The 23,710-nt window shown below is 35.7% G+C and overlaps 2 protein-coding genes across 2 annotated transcripts; both read right to left on the reverse strand.

The window, feature by feature from the left end:
* Nucleotides 1-14,575: 14,575 nt before the first annotated feature.
* On the reverse strand, nt 14,576-15,175 carry LOC140450818 (uncharacterized). Its single transcript, XM_072544492.1, has 4 exons — nt 15,102-15,175; nt 14,998-15,045; nt 14,844-14,942; nt 14,576-14,788 (listed from the first exon to the last, which is right to left on the reverse strand). Exons 1-4 carry the CDS (start codon nt 15,165-15,167, stop codon nt 14,576-14,578), a joined length of 426 nt encoding a protein of 141 aa, XP_072400593.1. The 5' UTR covers nt 15,168-15,175.
* Nucleotides 15,176-16,288: 1,113 nt separating this feature from the next.
* LOC140450819 (uncharacterized) lies at nt 16,289-18,346 on the reverse strand. The gene has a single exon (XM_072544493.1). It carries the CDS (start codon nt 18,344-18,346, stop codon nt 16,289-16,291), a length of 2,058 nt encoding a protein of 685 aa, XP_072400594.1.
* Between the last annotated feature and the right edge of the window lie 5,364 nt (nt 18,347-23,710).

The raw sequence follows: 23,710 nt of genomic DNA on the forward strand, positions 1-23,710 counted from the left end.
ACACTAAGACGAAAGCAGTGGCGACAACAGCAATAGTCTGCTACTTGCATGATCCGTAACCATGCCAAAAAAATGTGTTTTTTTATATTTACCCACTTAATTGGTTCATAACTTTAAAATCTAGTAGCTAAATGATCGAATTTCCGCGTATTTTTGATCGCACCCTTCAATTTTTTTATACCACTTGTCCTTTTTTTCTTAAATAGTCAAAACTTAAAAAAACTGTTTCTAAGCAATATTTCTATTTTTGACTCGTTAATTGCATAGTGTGATATATATCTAGGATCACCTCGGTAGGACAAGAATATTATTATTTTTTTTTAACATTGTAAAAATTGTTTTATAAATGCATTTGGATATAATCGAGGACATAATATATTATATAAAATATTTGGTTACAAAAATATTTTTTATTATGAATTGTTATAAAATAGGTTATTTAAATTAACAGTTTAAACATTCAATTACCTTTTAGTCCTCATCACTATTCTCATCTATGACTGATTCAACATCAGATGTAAAAATTTCTGAGAACTTTTGCTGGTCTTATGATTCTCGATTTATATCTTGAATTACTGAGATAATATATGACTGCGGCTATATGAGAACAAGAACCTACAGTGCGTAACCCATTTGCACAGTCACATGCTTGGCGCAAAATACCACCATATCCAATTGAATCAGGTTTATTCTCAATGTAGCATTTATAGGTCTTACTGCTTATATCCCTGGATCTTCTCAGTACTTTAATAATATTTGGTTTCATTGTAATATACTTCAAATTGATGTTATTATCATCCATCAGCTCAGCCAAATAGCAAATCGCTTGACCTAAATGATAGGTTCCCGAAAAAAAATTTTAGGTCCCTTTCAGTTATCTCTGGAAAGTTAATGATTTCATGTGATGTCAGCTTGGTCCTAGTAGGACGTCTTGACCACCTGGCTGTCTCAACTTCTAATGCTAAAGTATTCTCACCTTGATTAGATTTTAACATTCTTTCGATTATTATATCCTGTAACCCATCATCATTTTGATCACTATTCAAACGCTAAAACTAAAATTCTTGATCTTGTGATAAAAAAAAACAATATATAATTACATGTTATAACATTGGCTAGGGTAGCGCCTTATACTTACTGCAATTGATATTAGTAAGTAAGAACAATTTAACTTTCACAAATCAACCTCTGACAATATCCCAAAATTCACATCTACTATGATGCACAATAGTAAATGCGACACTCTTCTGCGACAGTTCTAGTATATCGTAACTGATAGCGGACGCATACGCCCGCCTATGTGATAACTTTAATATACTCGATTCTTTCGATACTTCTCCATGTGATTGATAGTTTTCAAGATCCTCGGTAATATTGCAACGGATTTTAGAAGAGGATTAATTGATAATAAGACTAAGACAGTCAAAGGGATACGAAGGCGACGGCGGCACGAAGGCGACTCCAACACCAAGGCGAAACCAGTAACGACAGAAACAATGTCTGCAACGTGCATACTCCCATTGTCGTTGTCATGGTTACGGATCATGCGCGTAGCAGACATTGCTGTTGTCCCCACTGCTTTCGTCTTAGTGTCGGTTTTGTGTCACCATCGCCTTTGTATCGCTTTGACTGTGTCAGCCCATAGAGTACAATACGCGCGCCTATAGGATATATGGCAATTATAATATTCAACCTTAAATTTTGATTTGACCAACTACTTCAAGAATTTCAATACGACTCGAGATTTTCGATATTAACTCACAACGGATTTTAGGACAAAGAAAAAAGTTAGTTCTTTAAAAAAAAACTATTTTTTTTTCTTTTATTACTCTATATTTCGCTGATTTTTTCTCAGCTTCATCAGGAGATAACTGAAATATGGTTAAAATGTATATAAATATCAGGTGAAAATAAACAATGATTTACTTACAGATTTAGAGTTAAAAATGTTGTACATAATATATTCAAAACAGTACTGACAATATTGGTTTAAGCACCTAGTCACTAGTAATTAAATTTTTTAGCAAAAAAAAAACAACTACGAAACAATTAAAACACAATAAAATTACACATTAAAATATACAGGGTGATTTAAAATATAATTGTAGACAAAAGTTATTTGAACATACTAAGAATATTACAGTAGATATTGCTCAACTGTCTTGTGTCTGCCTTATAATTTACTGCATACTTTTCTTTATTAATATGTCATATTTCTAAAAACAATTTTTTTTTTGTAATTGTTCTCTTGCTGTAGAACCCTGACATTTGAGTAGTCAAATTGATGCCGAGTTTTTAAGTAATGGTTAACTGCCGCACATGTATTCTTCTTTGTGCAGTCACTTTTGTGTTGTGTGACCCTTTGTTTTAGCCATTGAGAAGTTTGGCCAACATAACAGCTCTGGCAGTCCAAACAAGGCAGTTTGTAGATAACATTAGTTTTATTTGCAGTTGGTGTCTTGTATTTTAATTTAGAAAACAGTTGTCTGTTTTCTTATAAATTATATTTGACAATTTTAATGTTAGTAAATTGTTGAAATAAACTGGTCACAGAAGGTGTTAACTGTTTTATTAATGGTAGTTTTTTTTTTAAATAACAGACCGCATACCCGACACACCAATCCAATAAATTGTTATTTAATAAATGATAAAATTTTTTTTCTTAAATCTGCAAATCTTTATTATTGAAAAAAACAACAAGTGAGTTATTAAATTAGTGGAATGAATTTTTGAGGTTGAATCTATGACATCATAAGTGGTATGAAAATTGATGTAGAAAATGAAAGAAATTGATGTGGTACTATCCACATAATAGTGTAAGAATGACATAAAAATACGTATATAAATAAAAAGATTAAGTTGGAATCCAATGAAATTAAAGTAAAAATTTTTTTTTATTTTTAAATTTGGGTAATGGTGGTTCCTAACAACAGTAAGAGAACTGGTGTGTAAATCTCTGAGAGTTTCAAAATTTTTTAATTAGTAATTAAAATTTTATGAGATAATATGATAACAGAATATGATATTCTAACTATGATTCTATTGTAGTTTTGGTAGTGTTACTTCACATGAATATAAATGGAGTTGAGAAAGAATGAATGAGAGTATTAATATAGGAAAGAGGAAATGTAAAATATTGGTTGAGTAATGTACAGCAGCAAGAATAAATTGGATACTATGTTGTTGTGAACTGTATGGACAAAGTTAGATAATTAAGTATGTAAATGGAAAACCAAACAAAATGATATGTGTGTGAATACACATATCATTTTGTCTGGTTTTCCATTTACATACTTATTTAAAATTTCTGTAGAAAGTGGAATAAACGAAGACGGTCCTTTACCTATTTCATATTTGTTTACATTAATTTCAAGATATATTATATTACTAAGACTGTAACCACTATCTTTTTCTTGAAAATTTTCTAGTTTGTTTAAAAGAGATTCCTCAATATAATTGATAAACCACTCCTTAAAGTCAGTAGTCCTATCGATTACTTCAGTGCGTGTATGAAAATATTTAAGTGATGTCACTCCTTCGTCCTGTTTTTTTTTTAAATAAATTCGGCACAAGTATTAGTACTACTAATACTTGTGCCGATAATAGTATTGTGTAATATTACTTGTGTAATAGTATTAGTGTTACTTTAGTAGAATTTAAATTTATTACAAATTGTATCATTTTTTGTTTAAAAATAAGAAAAGCATCTTCGAAGAATTTTTTTACATCTTTATGAATTAAATTAATAATTATTCCTGTGTGTATGCGACCTTGAAAAATTGATGCTAAATTTTCCCACTTTACTTCTAAAGTCGATTTAGTATTATTTTCTTTATTTTTGTTTTGTAACATTGTTTTCAATATAGTTCGTATTCTCTCCATTTGTGCAATTTTGTTTAATACCTTTTTTCGTATACTGACGGATATAACTAATTTTTTAATGAGTGTGTTACAAACTGTTATATTGTTTGTTATAATTTTAATCCATTTTTCAGCTTTTGCGTTACGCCACGTATCTTTTAAAATTTTAAAAGCCTCATCTACACTTTTTAACATGTTATCACTTGTTCTAGCAACTTGTTCCATCGACATATTAGCAATAATTATTATAATTATTATAGAAAACAACAAAAAATAAAATTTGCTTACCTTACAATTTCTTAAATTCAAAAATAGGTGAGGGTTTGAAGGTGGTTAGAAGTTGCCGGTTTCAGTCCCTTAAAGGAAATTCCGTAGTTACCGCTACTTAATTCTAATAAATGAGGTTGTATGTGTTCTGTTGTATATTTCGGGAGAAATATTACGTTTTCTTGTAATTCTATCAACACCGTTTGACCAAATCGAATTTGCACTATTTTGCAATTTAGGATTTTAAACGTTTCTCCTTGTGAAAGATCTTATAGTCTAATAGCTGTTTTTCTGCTTACGGAGCAGCTGGCATTGATTGCTAAAAGATCCATATTTTATAATTAAAAATAATTTACTAGTTTAAAATTTAACTAAGACTAAATAGTATTAATATTATTATTATTATTAAAAGAATTGTTGAAAAGAATCTAAAATGTTTGTACTACTTGTATTTAAAAATAACAAAGGAACAATCTTATAAGAATTAAACTAAAGACTGTATTTCTGTAATAAAACAGATTTTATAAATGACTGAAAACAATAGAAAATACAAATTCATGTAACATTAGAAAGCTTAAAGAATCTGAAATGTAACATAAAATAAAAATCAAACAACACTGATACAAATTTTTCAGTAAATACAAATGCGAAACATTATTGAAAAGGAACTTTGAAAATGTCGGAAATCAACAGAAAATACAATACTAGAAATCTTAAAAATTCTCTCATTTAACTTAAAATAAAAATGAAACGACACTGACACAAATTTACAAATACGAAACAATAAAGAAAAATAAATACTAGATAAAACTTTATATTAATAAATATACTACTACATAAAATATATGTATAAACTAATTGCACTTACTGTAAATTGAAGTATTCAAAACCACTCGTTACAATTTGTTGAATGATAATTAAAACACGTTGGGACTTTGTATATATTTATACTACTTTTCTTAACACATTTTTTTTGTTTCAGAAATGGAAGTTAACACTTACACTGCCACCATAGTGAGAAAAAGCTTCTGGCCGTAAATATTTTCCCCTCTATATACACACACAATTAAAAACTAAGCATATATTTACACGTTTCTTTTCAAAAAAACGTTACTTTGCGTTTGTTAGAGATGAGAATCACCATATGATTCACGCGGCCTTGTTGGCTGATATCGTTTATTACAGCCGTGTGCATCATATGCCGATTCACACAAAAACAAGTCCATATAATTCACGCTGTCTTGTTATCTGATATCGGTTATTACAATTTTATGCCCATTCCCACAAGATGAGTCATTTCTTGCAAAAATGCATTTTCGCAAATTTCGCTATAAATGGATATTATTCATTTCCAAGCGTTAGCACGTAGGTGTTAGTCGATTTCTCTGAGTATTTTGTGTAAATCTTTATACTGTGAAAATGAATTACGAAAAAGAACAAGAAAAATTAAATCGTCTGTGGCAGGAATATCTTTCAGATGAAGATAATGAACCATTTGAAGATTCTGATGATGAGTTTCTCCCTAGTAATTCTGATAGTTCTTTAGATAATGAACCAATTAAAAAAAAGTAAAATTAATAAATCAACCAAGTACTTCTGGCACATCAAGAAATATATCTGATAGTGTAATGGAAACAATAAATAATGTTATTGAAAATAATTTAGAAGAAAGTGAAGATGAGGATAAAGAACGTGAACACATTGATAATAGTGCGAATTTATCGTGGAAAGACGTGAGTGGACAGTATATGAAATTATTTGATTTCACTGAAATAGATGTTGGTGTAAAAGCAGAACTACACGGTGAATATTTTGATAAAGGTCCTTTAAATTTTTATGAGTTATTTCTTACTGACGAGGTATTGGAATTAATGGTGACGGAAACAAACAGGTATACAAATCAGCTAAAAAGTACTGTAAAATTACCCCATGCCAGAATTTCTGAATGGCGTGATACAAATGTTGAGGAAATAAAATGTTTTATTGGGATCTTGATTTGGATGGGCTTATGTCGTTTTCCTACAATTGAAAGTTATTGGTCTAAAAGTAGTCTGTACGATATTAAAATGAAAAATTTGATGCCTCGCAACCGTTTCCAATTATTACTCAAGACATGGCATTTTCATAACAACGAAATAATAACAGATGATAGATAGATTACAAAAAATTTCTCCTTTGACAAACCTGTTGATAAAAAATTTTCAAAAACATGTTGTTCCCAAAGAGAATATATGTATAGACGAATCATTAATACCATTTAGAGGACGGTTGAGTTTTCGGCAATATATTAGTAATAAAAGACATAAATTTGGTATAAAACTGTACAAATTATGCATTGAAAAAGGATACACCTATAACTTCCAAATTTATTGTGGCAAGGATAAACTACCAAATCAATCGTCCTCTGAAAATGTAGTACTGACTTTGTCTAATAACCTACTGGATAAGGGACGTACAATTTATACAGATAATTATTACACCAGTATTTCTCTAGCCCATAAATTACAGAACAGAAACACTCATTTAGTTGGAACTCTGAGAATCAACCGAAAATTAAATCCCAAACATATAATTGATACAAAATTGCAAAAAGGACAAACAGTTGCAGCTGAAAGTAATACAGGAGTGGTGATTCAAAAATGGAAAGACAAACGCGATGTTTATACTCTAAGTACAAAACACACTGCCGAACTCACAGAAGACAGCCAAAAGCCAAAAGTTGTAACTGACTACAATAAACATAAAATATACATCGATATGTCTGACCAAATGAAAACATACACCACCTCATTGAGAAAGGGAGTAAAGTGGTATAGAAAGTTAGCAATTGAACTGCTTGTGGGTACTACGTTAGTAAATTCGTATATATTACACCAAGAAGTTTCAAATGAAAAAATGACTATAACAAAATTCAAAGAGAACCTTGTAGTAAGCCTAGTAAAGTCCATTCAACAAAACCCTAATCCTAACGACAGTCATTTGTTGGAAGACGTAGGTTCCAGTAATCGTCGAAGGTGTGTTGTTTGTTATGAAAATATTGCTAAAACTGGACGAAAAAACGCTCAATTGAAAACTCCTCAGTTAAGATATCTTTGTACACAATGTAATAAGCATTATTGTTTGAGTTGTTTTTTTGAAATACACAAATGTACAAAATAAACGTAACTTTTAAAATTTTGCAATTTTTATTAATAAATAAAGATTTTGTTAATTTCTTATTAAAATAAAAATGTATGAAAATGATAATTTTCGTTAAAAAATAAATAAATAATAGTTGACTTGAGTATACAGTTTTTATCAGTAACCCACTTTTCAGGCTGTGAGAATCAAACATTGGTTAACATATTTCAGAGGCCAAATAGAGTTTCTGTTGCTTACAGCCGTCTATTTTTAAACTGCATTAACGATACATTGATATGAGAGACCAAAACTGCTTCTCGCAGCTTTTATAATTTGTGATGCGTGAGAATCGATATTTGATTCTCGTGGCTGTAAAGTCATATTACCCGTGCATCACGTTATGCTTCTCATGGCAGTGAAAGTGTTAACTATGTCAATACACAATAAACAACTTCAGAGGTGTACAATAATTTTTTATTTTACTCAGTTTAGAAGCAATAAAACGGTTCTTACAAATGCGACTACCTTCCCATTTTAGAAGTCGCCCCTTGGGAGTTCTATTTGGACAAAAAGGAGCGGCTCCTATATCCGCCCAATATATTGGAAGATTTATACATTACCGATTATTTATATCGAAGAGCCGGTAGTGATTATATGGACATTAAAGATTAGTTTATTTGCTTATGATTCAAAATTGATACTAATGCATTTCTTTTATTGCAGCTTGATGATTTAAATAATAATAAATCTTAGAACGCCACTGTGTGTGTTTTTTCCCTTCATTGTCCTTTGTTTTGTATTATGTTTATGGACTTGTTTCCCTCGTAAACAAGGCAAATAATAACGACGTTATTTAATACTAGGTTAATATTCTTACTAATAATTTATTCAAAATTGATTGGTTTGGACATTTTAAAGCAAATATGTTTTTACAATACATATTAAATGGTTTATGGTCTTGTTTCTGTCAAAAAAGTCAAATCATAACGATTTTCTGTGTTTAATACAAGGTAAAAATTCTTAATAATAATAATTTATCCAAAAAAATTAACAGTTTGGACGTTTTTAAAGCAAATATGTACTTGTAGAGTAAATATTTAATCATAACTGAATATTATTATTAATATGCACAAAAGCCTACTTTTTATTAATAAAACAATTATTTTCATACCTAAAGTGTATGATTTTAAGAAAACTAGTATACTGACATACATACATTTTGTAGCAATCAAAATAATTAGAATTATATTTCTGTTTTATTTTTTATATACACACACATACATACATACATACATACATACATACATACACATACATACATACACGCGAAAACTACGAGTTGAGATTTATTTTATTTAAATATAACATAAAAACCAATTTTCTCTTATTTACATTGCCAATAACTTATGACATACAACCTTTTAATGGTAAAACGAAAAAACACGGAGAGTGTAAAATGGTTGTTAAACGAGTTACGAGTTATTTCTACGAAGGGTCATGTTTAATGTCAATGTTGTACCTCAATCAAACTCAAGATTTTCAATAGTTAATAAAAATACAAAACATACATCTCAACGTAATCCCTTATTATATTATAAATATCGTATCGCATTAGTGTAAAAGAGTTTACTCGTTTCACTACAAATTTTTAAATATTCATGTTTTAGTTTTTTGTCGCTCCTGTAAAATCTCTAAAAATGAGTTACAACCTTATTCGATGGGGGTGTCGATATCGTCATTAGGAATGAAATACCTCCAATGTGCAAATTTCTGGTAATTCAGATTTTCAACTATTTTGTATCGCTATGAATGGTTTTACAATCTAGGAAAATATCCAATGTGCGTATCGATTCCTAACTTCCCTAATTTCTACAAATGCATCAAATTGCTAACCTCAAATTTTCTCAAAGAAGCTATTTACCAGTGAAAAATGAATGAGTGTTTTCAAGACAATAACTAAAACAATTGTACACAATTCACTTAGGGAAGACCGGCAAAATTACTTCCAAACTTTTGTTCCTAATGAAAATTAAATTTAAAACGAAAAATCCAAAAACAGGTACGTAAAGAAGTTCACTACTATGGTTAGGTATCTTTCGTCTCATTATTGCTTAACACATTGGCTGCCACAAGGATCACAGAAAGACAACCCAAAAAGCTAAAATCAAAAAGAAAGAAGAAAAATGCGCTCAAGAGATTAAAAGGCAAATCTTATCTAGGATATAAGAGAGAAAATGGTGTACTGACACATATTGTTAAAAGAGAAGCCGTCTGTAAAGGAGTGATGTAGCCATAATATAACGCCGAAATGTTTAAAAGAACACTCATTTTGATGTTCTTTAATTACGCAGGATAATAGACTACAAATTTTGGATATTAACGTCATGGAAACATAAAAGAAATTATGTTAAAATAATTCGCAGATACTGCAGAGTAAGGGTAAGACTTATCAGGAAGCAACACAGATGGCATCCAATAGGAAGGAATGGAGAAAGTTCGTTAAGAGCTAGGACACCTCAGAAGACGGTCAAATATTGTAATTTAATGAATTGTATTTTAAACGGCTTAACACCGAAAGGTACAAATGCGTCTACTGATTAAGTAAGTAAGTATGTTAAAAATCTTGTTCGAGCAAGAGCAGTGCGAAGGCGCCGAAAATATACTCAAAATGCGGACAAAAGATCCAAAAAGAAGAGTCCTTACAACTACTTTTTGGGTTTTAAAGATGGAAATTACCTCAAGGTATGCCGAATTATGTTTTTGAACACATTAAATTTAGGAAAAAACAAAATGAAACAATGGGTCCCAAGGGAGCCAGCCACTCATGAAATTGATACTTCTGGTGAAAGTCTACAAGACTCCAACATTCAACAAGCAAAAACCAAGATTACTCCCAGAAAAATGAGTTTAATTTGCAAAGAAAAGAATGTTAAAGAATTGTTGTAAGAGACTCCTAAAGTTTCTTTACACTATTGTAGAGCATCTACTAGCAGGGTATACGTTGACAACAGTCATAACAAAAAATTACATATACAGACTATATAAGGAATGGTGCGATGATAGAAATCAGTCAGTTGCCGACACATACGTGTAATATTAAAAACTTAGTTGTTACGTTCTTTAAAAAGTACGCTATTGGCAGTAACTTTCGTTGAATAAGACCTGGAGAAAAAGCCAGAGTTGTAAATAAAACGAATTAGCAAGGTTAAATAGAGAAATTAAAAGAGCATGTACGGATGATAAAAATAAATATATAAATGAAGAATGCGAAGAACTAGAGAGACATGCAAACCGGTATGAATCCCATGAGCTATATAACAAAGTTTGATATCTATCCAGGGAATTTAAACCAATCACACAAAAAATAATGGATCAAAACCAACATATTATAAATGACGAGAAAGGGATTGCGGAGGTATGGAGAAAATATTGTTAAAGTCTATACGCAGATGATCCCCAGACTGCAAATCACGACGAGTTCACTGCAGAGAGAGAACCAAACATTTTAAAGTCAGAGGTAGAAAACGCAATCAAAAAGTTAAAAAGTAGAAAATCTCCTGGCGCATCCACTTTCATCTTTTCTATTGCCTCAAGTATGAGAAGAACAAGCGGGATTTGTCCCAGGAAAAGGCACAAGAGAACACATCCTTAATGTCAGACAGCTAATCGAAAAAACTCGTGAATTGAATACTTCTATCCTTATGTGCTTTGTGGATTACATAAAGGCCTGCGATAAAGTCAAATGGCAGCTGCTATGGTCCATACTAGCGGAAATGGGAACACCCCACCATTTAATTCAACTAATTAGAAGTCTATATGAACATAATAATAACACAGTAAAAATAAACAACAACCATTCCGATCATTTCAGAACAGAAGCAGGTGTCAAGCAGGAGTGCATAATCTCGTCAACTCTATTTAATATCTACAGGGAACACATTATGCGAAAGGTACTAGATGGATGGAAAGATGGAATATCAGTAGGAGGTCAAAAAATCAATAATTTGAGATATGCTGATGACACTTTAATAATGCAAATCAAGACGAAATGAAAGACATAATGAGACGGCCGGAGGAGAAAAGCAAAACATATGGACTAAAGCTAAAAAGGAATAAGACAAAGATCATGATAGTAGACAGAGCTCAGAATAATCTTCAACGCATTAAAGAAATTGGGGACTTTGAAGTAGTAAATAGTTTCATATACCTGGTGTCCCTAATAACAAATGATAGATACGGTGTAACAGAGAGATACGTAGAAGGTTGAATATTGCTAGAGTAGCTATGATGAAACTGGTAACAATTTGAAAAAATTCTAGCATAATAATACACACAAAACTAAGGCTCGTAAGGGCACTCATTTTTCTCATAGCCACATATGCATCCGAAACGTGGACCTTAAAGGAAGCGGATAAAAATACTCTAGACGCTTTTGAAATGTGGGTATACCTCCGCATGTTAAGAATATCCTGGATTGATCATCGCAGTAACGTAAGAGACCTACGGAAAGATCTCAAAGCCGTTGGGTAGATCAAACAAAAATATTGATTAACCAAGGGTTACATGAAGCCAAACAACTAGCCCAGGACAGGGAAGGATGGAGGGAAATCGTCGAAAAACTGTAAAGGCCTGATGGTGTCACCACATCCCAAAAATGATTAGGACTGAGGAGGAGAGAGATATAAGACAACTAAAATATAGCTCCAATGGAGAGTTATACTACAAAACTAATTACTTAGGCAACTGGAAAATACTACCACACAAAAGAGAAGGCCAAAATCTGTGCGTTTATGAAAATTCGCTCTTCAAGACATCTCCTGAAATATCAGAAGACAAGTTCACCTGCAAGACCTCAAATCAGTTATTAAAAAAGATCATCATCACTTTCACATCATCAAAAAATCGAAGTTTGTTTATTTAAAATAAAGTTAATGCACATCACTCTACTATTGATATGATTCTTTTCACCCCAAAAATACCAAATTCAACGTGTATAGTACTATGACATGCCATACACAATATTTGAAATATTTGCTATATACCGGTTCAATAATTTATACTTTTTCTAATGGCTTGGTAAACGATTATTGCGGTTATCCCAACAATAATTGTCTGTTTAACGCCCGATTTCATAATCAATTTAAAGTAAACTTTAAATTAAAGTCCACTTTAAAGTGTAAATTTCAATTTCATAATACTGTAACCTTACTTTAAAGTTCACATTAAGTTAAATGGTAGAAATCTGTCAATTAACTCCTTAAAGTCCAGTTTTACTAAACCAATAGACAGTTTAACCTCAAAATTCTTATATCGTCTTGGTCTTGTTTCAAGTTTGTTTACATTTTTATTTTTTTTTTCAAATTTAAAATGAATTTTTCTACTACAAGTTCAGATTCTTCTGAAGATGAATTTATATATGTCCGCCGCCCTAAAGTTTATGGGGAAAGAATAAATTATATAAACCAATATGATGATGTAAGTTTCTATGAAAGATTTAGATTGACAAAAGAAACAGTTATGTCCTTACTGGAACAAATCGAACCTTTAATAAAACTTCCAACAAATAGGTAAGTAATACCATTAAGATATAATAAAATTTATGATCACATTAACATTGGTGGATACAAAAATCATTAAAAAGTAAAACCAACAATATTAAAATGTGTATAGAGAAATATATTAATGAAAACATATTTTTAGGGAAGGAGCTGTTACACCACTCCAACAATTATTATTGACCTTAAGATTTTTTGCTTCTGGAAGCATGCAAGTATCAGTAGCTGACTACATGGGTATATCAAGGGCAACAGCGTCCAGAATTATCAAAAGAGTTTCTGCAGCAATTGCATCATTAAGCAGACAGTACATTAAAATGTATGAAACAAATGATGAAATGGTCCAAGCTGCAGAAGAGTTTTATGCCATTGCACGATTTCCAAGATGCATAGGTGCAATTGATTGCACTTTAATACGAATCGATTCTCCTGGAGGTGTAGATGCAGAAATATATCGCTCATGAAAAGGATTTTTTGCGTTAAATGTCCAAACAATCAGTGACTCTACTTTAAAAATCAGAAATATTGTTGCACGATGGCCTGGTTCTATGCACGATCAAACAATATTTAACAATAGTGGCATAAAACAAAGATTTGAAGCTGGAAACTTTGGTAGATTTGTACTAGTTGGTGATAGTGGTTATGGTTTAAAATCATATTTAATGACCCAGCTACATGATGCTAGAACAGAAGCAGAAAATCTTTACAATGAATCTCTCATAAGAACTAGGAATGTTGTGGAAAGGCAATATGGGCTATGGAAAAGACGGTTTCCAATTTTAAGAAACGGAATGAGACTGAATTTGGATGTAACTATGAATGTAATAGTAGCTACAGCAGTACTGCATAACATAGCCATAGAAAATGGAGACTTGTTTCCTGTAGATCTTAATCTAGATCAACAAGAAGATAATTTGCCTCAGTTTCAGGGAAATTTAGATAATGGAAGACATTATCGTGAATTATTTATTAGACAGCATTTTGCAGATTTATAGATTTAAAATTATAAAATTTAAATTAGTTTTATACTTAAGTACTATATTATTGTGTATAAATGTATTACATTAATTTTTAGTTTTACCTTTTTTAAGATAAATTTTATAAGATGATTCTCAATTTCAGTAAATTTACACTTGTATAATTGTACCTATATTTTTATGTATAAATGTATTAGATTTATTTTTATTTTCATTTTTATTGAGATAAACTTTATAGGATATTATGAGGCTCAAATTTTAGTAATTTATATTTTTATTATTGTAGGTATATATTATTATGTTTAAATGTATTAGTTTTATTTTCACCTTTGTTGAGATAAATTTTATATTTATTTCAATAATTGATATTTTAATAATTGTACCTATACATTATGTATAAATGCATTATGTTATTTTTACTTTCACCTTTGTCAAGAAATTTTATACGATATTATGATGCTCAATTTCAGTGATTTACATTTTTATAATTGTAGCTATTTATGTTATTATGTATAAATGTATTAGTTCTATTTTTACTTTTGTCAAGAATAAATTTTATAAGATATGATGGTTAATTTTAGTAATTTACATATTTATAATTTTTGTACATATTTATTAATTCAGCAATTTCTGTACTGTGTTCTTAAATGTTTTGAATAGTTTCAATTTACTTGTGGAATATAAGGGACATTAAAACACAACACTTTTTGTACACTATATTTATTGTAAATTTTGTTGAGCCAAAATTTTTTGTTTTAATTTTAATTCCATTTCTAATATTTTAATTTTTAAATCCTATTCCCTTATATCTCTATCATGTTTAGCCTTTTCCCTCTCTTCCTTTTCCTTTTGCCTTTGATTTTCTTCAATTGATACTTCCAGCTTGTGTTCATAATATTTTTTCTTTGCCTCAATGGCAGGATTTAAAACTTTAGGCCTCAGCTTTTGATGGGCTGTTTTTTTTAATTTTTCCGGAACATACTTGTTCCAGTTTTTTCTGGGTGAATCCTAAAAACAAGAATTATTTAATTACAACTGTACATTTTTATTACATCTTTACTACCTGTTCAACTACTTCTAAAGAAATTTTGGAGTCTGTATTGTTATCACTATGTTCAAATTCATCTTTTGATGTTGTTGATGATTCTTCAACAATTAAAATCTAAAAAAAAATGTGTTAGACAAGATGTATACAACCTTTATATAAATATGCATACGTTATTGACATCCATTTCAAATAATTCTCCAACATCATTTTGTATATCCTAAAACAATTGAAATTAATAATTATGTTATAAAAAAACCTGTTTAAACTTAGTACTTTATTGATTTCAATAGAATCAGAATCAAATTCTGCATTCAAACCCATTACTGTCTTTAAATTCATCAAATCCAGTACAGTATCTGTACTGATGTCTAAATTAAAACTGGAGCATGGGCCGCTACCAGTCCCCCCTTGGTAGCACCTTAAGTTGGCAACTTCCTTTCTTGCTTTGCTCTTTATGTTATCATATTTGGCCCGTACTTGATCCAGTGTCCCGGCATGAAAGTTTTTTGCGTTAAAATTAGCCACAATTTTTTTCCAAGCATTTTCCTGCAAATGTAATTTTTATTTTTCATATATAAACAAAAATATATATAATAAAAACTAACCTTCTCATTCCAATTTAGTTTATTTGTTGTTTTACACTCTATGATTGATTTATATTTAGAGACTTCCTCAATGAGTAAAAGTTCCTCCTCTTTCGTGAAATTCACAGAACGACTTCTTTTCGCTGCAGACATGATTATCAACTAACTTTTAACACCTAACTTTACAAACAAATAACAACTAACTTTTAATACCTAACTTTACAAACAATTAACAACTAACTTTAACTTTATAAACAATTAACAACTTTTACAAACAATTTAAGATACGACGAAGATATACGACGTTATTTCGATTTCGACAAAAACCCGGCAAAATTGACATAAACACGATTACCAACCTACCAAATTAAACATTAAAGTTTACTTTTACTAATGAAAAGAGCGTAGGTATTATGAAACCGGGTGCAACACTAAAGTGCACTTTAGTGTAAAGTGAACATTAGTTAAAGTGTACTTTAGGTTGCCATTATGAAATCGGGCGTAAATACTATTACAGTAGTCGACGCAGTCTCTGTAAAATTTTTGTACTTCTTGAGACAGGTGCTGTGACCGGTTCCGGTCCTTTTTTTTTACCTGCTTTAAATCACCCCCAGGTTTTGGCTGTCCTCCACCCCAGGGTGACACCTAAGACTAGTTTGAGCAAGAATGGGGGCAAGCATCATCCTGCCTCAATCCTAGCCATAGGCCGTGTCGCGTGGACTAAACACTGCAGGGACTTCACAGGCCACCTGGAACTGTCTGTGAAGATATACGTCTGGTGACCTGCGCCGTCAACTCTCTCCCTTTCACTCAATACCCCCTAGAGTCGCCCCCTCTATCTTGTCCTTCCTCTCAATCCTTGCCAACCAACGACGACTAAGCAACTAACACCCTCTCCTCTCTCTCCTTAGCGGCGAGAACCGCGCGAACAAAACCGTCACCCGTTCTCCACCCTGTAACGCTCGTCATCATTTCATCTACCATTTCATTCACACCTAGTATCATTCTGCCAAATCCCGCATTCATCCTCGTTCTTTCCGCTACCCATCTAGGACAATGAAATAGAGTATGCGTCACAGTGTCCACCTCACGGCAATATAAACACCGATCGTCAGCCGCTTTCCCGAACCTCTTCAGGTAGGTCCGGAAACATCCATGGCCTGTGAGCACCTGCGTAAGGAAGTATCCCCCACGCCGATGCCCACATTCCACCCACCGTTGGATATTCGGGATCAGCGACTTCGTCCACTGTGCCACATCCTCCACTCCTTCCCACTCTCTCTGCCACTTCTCGATAGTAGTGGCCCTTTCCTCACTCCTTACTCTGTCATCCACGTTTCCACGCACATACAACCTATGTCTCTCACCCGCTAGCAAATGTGTGGGCACCACAGCAGTAATAACATAGAGAGCAGCAGTAGGTGCGGTGCGGTATGCGCATGCCGTACGGATCAAGCAAACCCGATCCGTTCGCATCAGAAGATTTCTGTAACACGAAACCTCTGCTGCTTTATACCACACCGGTGCCGCGTAGAGGACGATCGACTGAACAACCCCGGCCAGGACCCTTCTTCTTTCGGAACTAGGTCCGCCGATGTTGGGCATAATCCTCCCCAACACAGCCGCTCTCTCAGCTGCCCTCCGTGTCACACTCCTGAGGTGCTCATCAAAGCCCCCATTCTCATGTAAGGTTATACCCAGGTACTTTACGCACCTGCTGGGTACAATCCTTACTCCCTCATATTCGAACCATACACCTTCTCTCTTCCTCGGCCCCTTCAGGATAATGGCCTGAGTCTTTTCTGTTGCCAGTACAAGACCCCGGTCATTCATCCTCATTGGAAAGTGCCTCATTGCTATTTTGTATCCTTGTCCAAAGATATCGCCGTCTATCCGTTCACACAGATCCATCCAGGATCTTCTCTTCTCCCTGCGTATCATGCGGGTCAGTTGTCTCCTGCAATCGATGTGCAACTCTTCCAAATTTCTAATCAGATCTTCACCCCTTCTTCCCCTCCTCATTCGCTGTATCTGCCTTCGTAAACGCAGGCATCTATCACGCTCACTTTTTATCTCTTCCGTCCACCAGTACGGGGCCGGCCTAGTGTGACCCGTACTAGTCCCAAGAGGCCGGCTTCCTTTCATTGCTTCATTCACTACTCGATCGAGATCTTCCACTTTATAGGTGTCCGACCCACGATCTCTTTCTACACCCCATTCAACCAATTGTTCAAATGCATCCCAGTTCATCTGCACATTTCCCCCGGTATACACGGGGAAGCCAGACCCCGCGCCACCCACCTCGAAGTAGATGTAGCGGTGGTGCGTCCCCGCATAATCCGGTAGAACCATCCACTCTCTCACTCGCGTAGCCAGCCGCGTTGACGAGCAGGTAACGTTAATGTACGATTCTGAATTCCCACGCACAAATGTCGGCTCGAGACCTGTGTTGAGTACAACCAGGTCCAAAGCCGACACCCAATCCGTTAGCATTCTTCCTCGAGCGTCAGTGACTGGGGATCCCCACTCCGAAGATTTCGCGTTGAAATCCCCAAGCACCAAGAACTCTTCGCCCAAACGTCTGCCCTCATTCATTATCTCATCTAGCCTTGCCTCGTACGCATCCATTGCTATATTTGGGGAAATATAGCAACAGATTACATTCATTCTTTCCATTCTTATGGTTACGTAACCATCATGTGCGTCAATGGCATAGATTCGCAACTTACGATTCCGAATATACACCGCGACGTCACCCGCTTCGTCCGCGTGCCAACCTTTCTCTCGGACCACCCTGAGATTTGGCTCCGACACGATGAGGACGTCGATATTCCTCCTCGTGGCGGCCTCCAGGGCGAGATCGTGAGCCAACCTCGCCCTACCCAAGTTAGTCTGAAGAAACCTCGCACTCTTGGTATTGGGTCCACACGCCATGTTAGCGTTTTGGTCCCTCTACCTTCTCCCTCTTTTCCTTAAGGAGACGCCTGAACACTTCACAGCGGGAGCTTCCCCCTCTGTGTCCATTCGCCCCACAGTCAACACACTTCTCACCCTCTTGCTTACAATCCTGGCGCTTGTGGCCTGTTAGACCATCGCCGACACACATCTCCACTCTCTGCTTCTTTACACTTACGCAGGAGGTGACCATGCTGCTGACACCTAAAACAACGTTTTAGCTCCAGCCTTTCGCGCACGCTGCACGAGATCCAGCGCACCTTAACACTGCCTGCCCTGAGAAGTCTCAGTGCAACAATCTCCTCGACCTCGACGGTGGCAGTTTTATTTCTGCCACCGGCAGGCCGAAGCGACTTTATGTCAAGGTCGACCTTTCTCCCGGCAACGCGTTCAATTGCACTCCTCACCTCGTTTTCAGAGGTGAGCTCATCCATTCCCATCAGGAAAATGGTACGGGTCCGAATTCCTCCCTTTGCAACCGTCTTCACGGCCGCAGGGACGCCGGCACGCACCATGACCCTTTCGGCCATCTTCATTCCACCATTAAGGAACAAGGCTAGACCTTCTTTGGTCTGCCTCACCTTTGTCACCCTGATGTCCTCACACTCTCCCACAGTGGTTCTGACATCTTTTAATAGTTCGGCGTAAGTCCGATTCGGCCCCGATTTTATTATGACCACCGCGTCCTTTTTTTGGGCAGCGGTGCCACAAAACCTTTCACACTCCGCTTACCGTGCACTATAAAGCGCACCCCACTCGCTCTGGCTACCAGCTCCAAGATCTTCCTGGACCGTTCAAGCCCCAAGAATCCCGGAGCTGCCAGCGAGACACATTCTCTCCTCTCTTCCTTCATACATTCGGCCAGTGTTCGTGCCGCGTGCACGAACCTAGCCGGCCCCACTCACCTCAGTTCTGTCAGAGGGAACCACCTTGAAGATATACTTCTCAGTGGTATCCCTCCCAGGCACTCTGGTCGACAAAGCCATCCACCCACACCTCACATCCTCCGTTCTCTCCTCCACAGGAAGAGACACCAGTTCTGGGTAGGCACCAAAAACCTCACCCCCGGTGTCTCCCCCGTTCGCCACAAACACGCACAGGTCATTCGGCCTTCCAAGCGGGCTTTCTTCATTCACCTCGGTCCTTTCAAAGATTGCCTCCGGCCAATCTTCGTTGGCGAGGTCTATGACCTCGTCAACTTCTAGGACCCTCCCCATTCGTTCTTTTAGGGCTGCCACTCTCTCTGCTTCTTTTCTGGCAGCCTCCAACTCCTCCAAGTCTTCACTCCCGACTTGTTTACCCACACTCAAACCTTTCGGCCTTGCCGGAGGAGCACTCGCAGCCACCAGACCCGAGCGCACCTCCGCCAACTATTTTCGCACACTCGTTAGACATTCAGCCTGCTCGCTTGCTCTCTTTCTCACTCTGCTTGCACACCTGACGGTCTGCGTCGCGCAAGCTCTCGCCGCTTTCACACCCCTCTTTATGTCCATCTGGGTATTTGGGTACAACATCGTCAGGCGGTGGATCTCCTCGATCCTCGTTCGGAGCTCCTCCACCCGGCGATGAAGCACCTCTACCTCACTTTCTCCGGTCTCATTTTCGTGTTGGTCGGTCCTGTGCTTGGGGCTCCTTTTCTTCCTCTTTCTCCTCGTCTCTGTCCATTCCTCTTCCTCCGACGGCTCTTTTTCCGACTCATCATTCTGACCCCTTTTCCTCTTATTTTGGTCCAGGGACTCTTCTTCGGCCGAAGACGAATCCAGGATACTGTCCAGGACCGACCCCGTACTCACCTTCCGTGTCTTTTTTTTCTGGTTCTCATCCCCAGACGGACCTTGACGACCACTCTCACTCTCTTTGCTCCTTTGAGGGGAGCGTTTCATTTTTTCTGATTTTTTGAAGATCTTCTCTTCGGATTCTATCCTCGCCTTCCGTTCTACTTCCTCTTTTCCCTCCGTATATGCACTTGATGTGCTGTCCCCAGTTAAGCTAACTACAAATTCATTATCCATATCTAATCCCACGAGTCGGGCTGAAGTAAACTTACATGGGGGGCAGTGCACCCTTACCCCACCCAGGCTAGATACTCCGGGAGGTCGCCTGGTATCCCGGAGGGATCGTTTGCGGTGCGCTAACCCTTGCACCTCGCATACCTTCGGCACGATGCCTTCCACCTTAGTAATGGGGATTTTTCGCCACTAGTGAGGTTTACTCCTCGATAGTTTATCACGGTTTTCGCCGGACGCAGTCTCGCTCTCCATACTTGGACCCATGTATCTCAAGATTTGGGCTGAAACCAGGTCCTGCCTCCTGCGATACACCGGTCCCCGTACTCGTCGTTCAAAACACCGATCAGCTGCCTCCCCTAATCCGTGCTACCACATGATCCGCGGTGCCTATTCAGTGGACGACCATCTTATTCAGCAATCTTACCATCGAGTGTGCGAGGTGCGTCATGCTTTCCGACAATCCCGAAACTTCATGTCGCACCTCCCGTTCTCGATGGCTCACCCTATGAGCCATTGGGACGCGCCAGGTGGGTAGTGGTCCAACCTCCCGTCAGGCTGTTGCCCACAGAAGAAGAGTACTAGTCTCATCTCCTAAAAGCAACATTCCGCGGCTGGGGTTCCGGTCCTACGGGTAACGGGATTGATGGGGGTACAGCCGGTACAGGATACAGGCGTAAAAAGACAAAACGTTATTTGATATTATGAGTCTATTTCTACTTAAAAAAAGGATTTTACTATGGAAAATATGACAGTATCAGAGTCCACATTTAAGGATAATTTGGTTCTGAAACTCCTCCTCCTCAATATTTTCTCTAATGTTGAGTTTGTATTTTTTTTATTAGTTTAATATTTTGTACTGGTTTAACCCTTTGCGGACCGAATTAAGTATTAAACAAAAAACTGCAAAGTTATTACAAGTTAGGGATACAGTGATACAAAAGATAACGTCAAGTGTCAATTAAATTTTTTTTATATAAGGGGTGGTTTAGTTTGGAGGTGGTTCCATGGTGGAACCACTGGTACTGATTAGTACTATCTCAATTTTTATAAAATGATAATAAATATTCATAAAGGAGGTAAGTTCACTTTATTTTTTATGATATTCTAAAAAACAATTGATTTTTTCAGATAAACATAGTCCCACCTTACATACAGTGCAATGCCACCTCGTTCGATGAGGTTGGTTTCTTGTGCTGCATCGAGCACATCTTACTTTGGTTCCATGTATTGGCATATGCTCCGACTTGTTGGTGCGTATTTCAATAGGAACGCAGATTTTAAATTTATTTACCTCAGAACCGGACGATTTTCTTCCTTTCTGAGTAAGCGAAGGAGTACCCATAAGTCCTGCAGAAACTGCTAACCGAAATTCTTTTAGAGAAAGTGTTGATGCACCACCAGATCGTTCTTTAAAAATAATGAAGGCATTAACAACCGTTATGTCAACAAAATGCCAGAATATTCTAGGCCACCATTTCTTGGATTTGCGGTTAATTTCGTAACAAGATTTGAGCATATCTGACTTGTCCACATAACCCATATGCTCGTTGTAATCTTTGACCAAATTTTGGCAAGTAACATTTTCTTTGGAGCCATCCTTTTGTTTCCTTGAAATAAGTTTAACATCAGTAGGATCATGAAAATTACTCATAAAATGAACTGCTCTGTTATCCATCCATTTCACAGCAAGTACACCAACATCACTTATCTTCCATTGAGTGTATCCCCTTTCCATGGTTTTGTCCTCTAGAAAATTACATTCTGACAAATATTTAGTATTAGCTTTTACTGTTCCACATCCATATATATACTTGGATCTAAGTTGTTCCAAAAGATCATACGAAGTAAAATAATTGTCCATAAATATTTTATGGCATTTTCCAGCAAGACTGCTTGTGAGGTCTTTTACAACTCGTGCACCTAAGCCTTTTTCAGGTAAGTTGTTAACTTTACCAGTGTAGATTTGAAATTCTGAAACAAAACCAGATTCATTAGCACGAATCCAAACTTTGTAGCCCCGTTTTACAGGCTTCTTGGGCATATACTGGCGTAAAATGCTTCTACCTTTGAATCTAATCATTGACTCATCTACTGACTGGCATTCACTTGGCTTATAATATCGAATGAAATTGTCAGATAACCTATCGAGCATTAGTCGCACTTTATACAATTTGTCGTATCCAACTTCACCTTTTTTCGGTTCAAGACTGTTATCATTTAAATGAATATGTCACAGTAACCAACTGAATCAATTGCGAGACATATAAGATGCAATAAAACCATCACGTAGATCTGTCCTCGAAGACCAGTAATCCTTGTAGCTTGGTAAATGCTTTATTCCCATCAGAATGTTTATCCCCAGGAAACCCTTCATTTCTTCGCGATTAGTGGGAGTAAATTTGTTAGCATTTCCCTGATTCATTTGGGTTGCATAGAGATTTGTTTGAAACACTAATATATCTAACAGCTCCTCTGAAAATAACAACATGAACAACTCCAACGGATCTTTAAGTAAATCCGGTATGTCAGGACCCACTTCTTCAACAAAAGATGAAGGTGTCTTGTAATAAGTTTAAATATTTTCTGACCATTTGACAATCTCATTTTTCTTTGCATGTACATTATTATTTTTTTTCCTTGCAGTTTGTTTTTGTTTTGTAAGCTTTCTTTTCCTTTTCCCAAAAACAGATAGCGGCGTACAATCATCCGAATCACTGAAAACACTTTCGTTATTTTCTTTTTCATGTTCACCTTCGTCAACCATTTGATTCATTTCTTCCAATGAATGTTGAGTGCCCGGGATGCCGTTATCTGGTTCACTATTTCCAAGATCCTCAACATCAGAATCAATATCTGACGCTTCTGACTCTCCGTCAGATGGTATTTCCTCAATCAAAGCAAATACACCATCATTACCCATAGCTTCTAAATTATTTATTGTCCATTGTTTTCTTTCTGTAATAAAAATGAAAAAAATGTTCAGGAACTGTAAAGTCTTTCAAATCCCGTATCAATATATTACCCCGTATAAAAACAACAACAAAAAATAATAAAAAGTACTTGTGGGTCCATACGGAACCACACCTTTTAGATGACTTGAAAATATAAAATATACAAAAATATCAGAATAAATTGTATACGATCTCTTTAACAACCATCAAAATTACCTAATTTAGCTGTTCTTACCTGCCATTATCAATTTGTTTACGTTCAGTAGAAATTTTAGTAGTTGGCGCGCAAAATAGCGAAAAACGTGTCACATCAATCACCTACTAGAACACACTAAAGCGCTCCAAAACCTGATCGTATGCATGGCCGATAGTGTAAGAGAGGG

This window comes from Diabrotica undecimpunctata, chromosome 9 (genome assembly GCF_040954645.1).
Source record: "Diabrotica undecimpunctata isolate CICGRU chromosome 9, icDiaUnde3, whole genome shotgun sequence".
NCBI classification, from domain to species: domain Eukaryota; kingdom Metazoa; phylum Arthropoda; class Insecta; order Coleoptera; family Chrysomelidae; genus Diabrotica; species Diabrotica undecimpunctata.

Excerpts from the sequence above, each read along its gene's own strand:
- LOC140450818 (XM_072544492.1), bottom strand. The coding sequence starts at position 15,167 with ATGAATTTAAAGACAGTAATGGGTTTGAATGCAGAATTTGATTCTGAT. Across the intron at positions 14,943-14,997 it reads TTGAAATGGATGTCAATAAC|ATTTTAATTGTTGAAGAATC; the intron begins GTATGCATATTT and ends ATTTTTTTTTAG. Across the intron at positions 14,789-14,843 it reads CTTTAGAAGTAGTTGAACAG|GATTCACCCAGAAAAAACTG; the intron begins GTAGTAAAGATG and ends TCTTGTTTTTAG.
- LOC140450819 (XM_072544493.1), bottom strand. The coding sequence starts at position 18,346 with ATGGCGTGTGGACCCAATACCAAGAGTGCGAGGTTTCTTCAGACTAAC.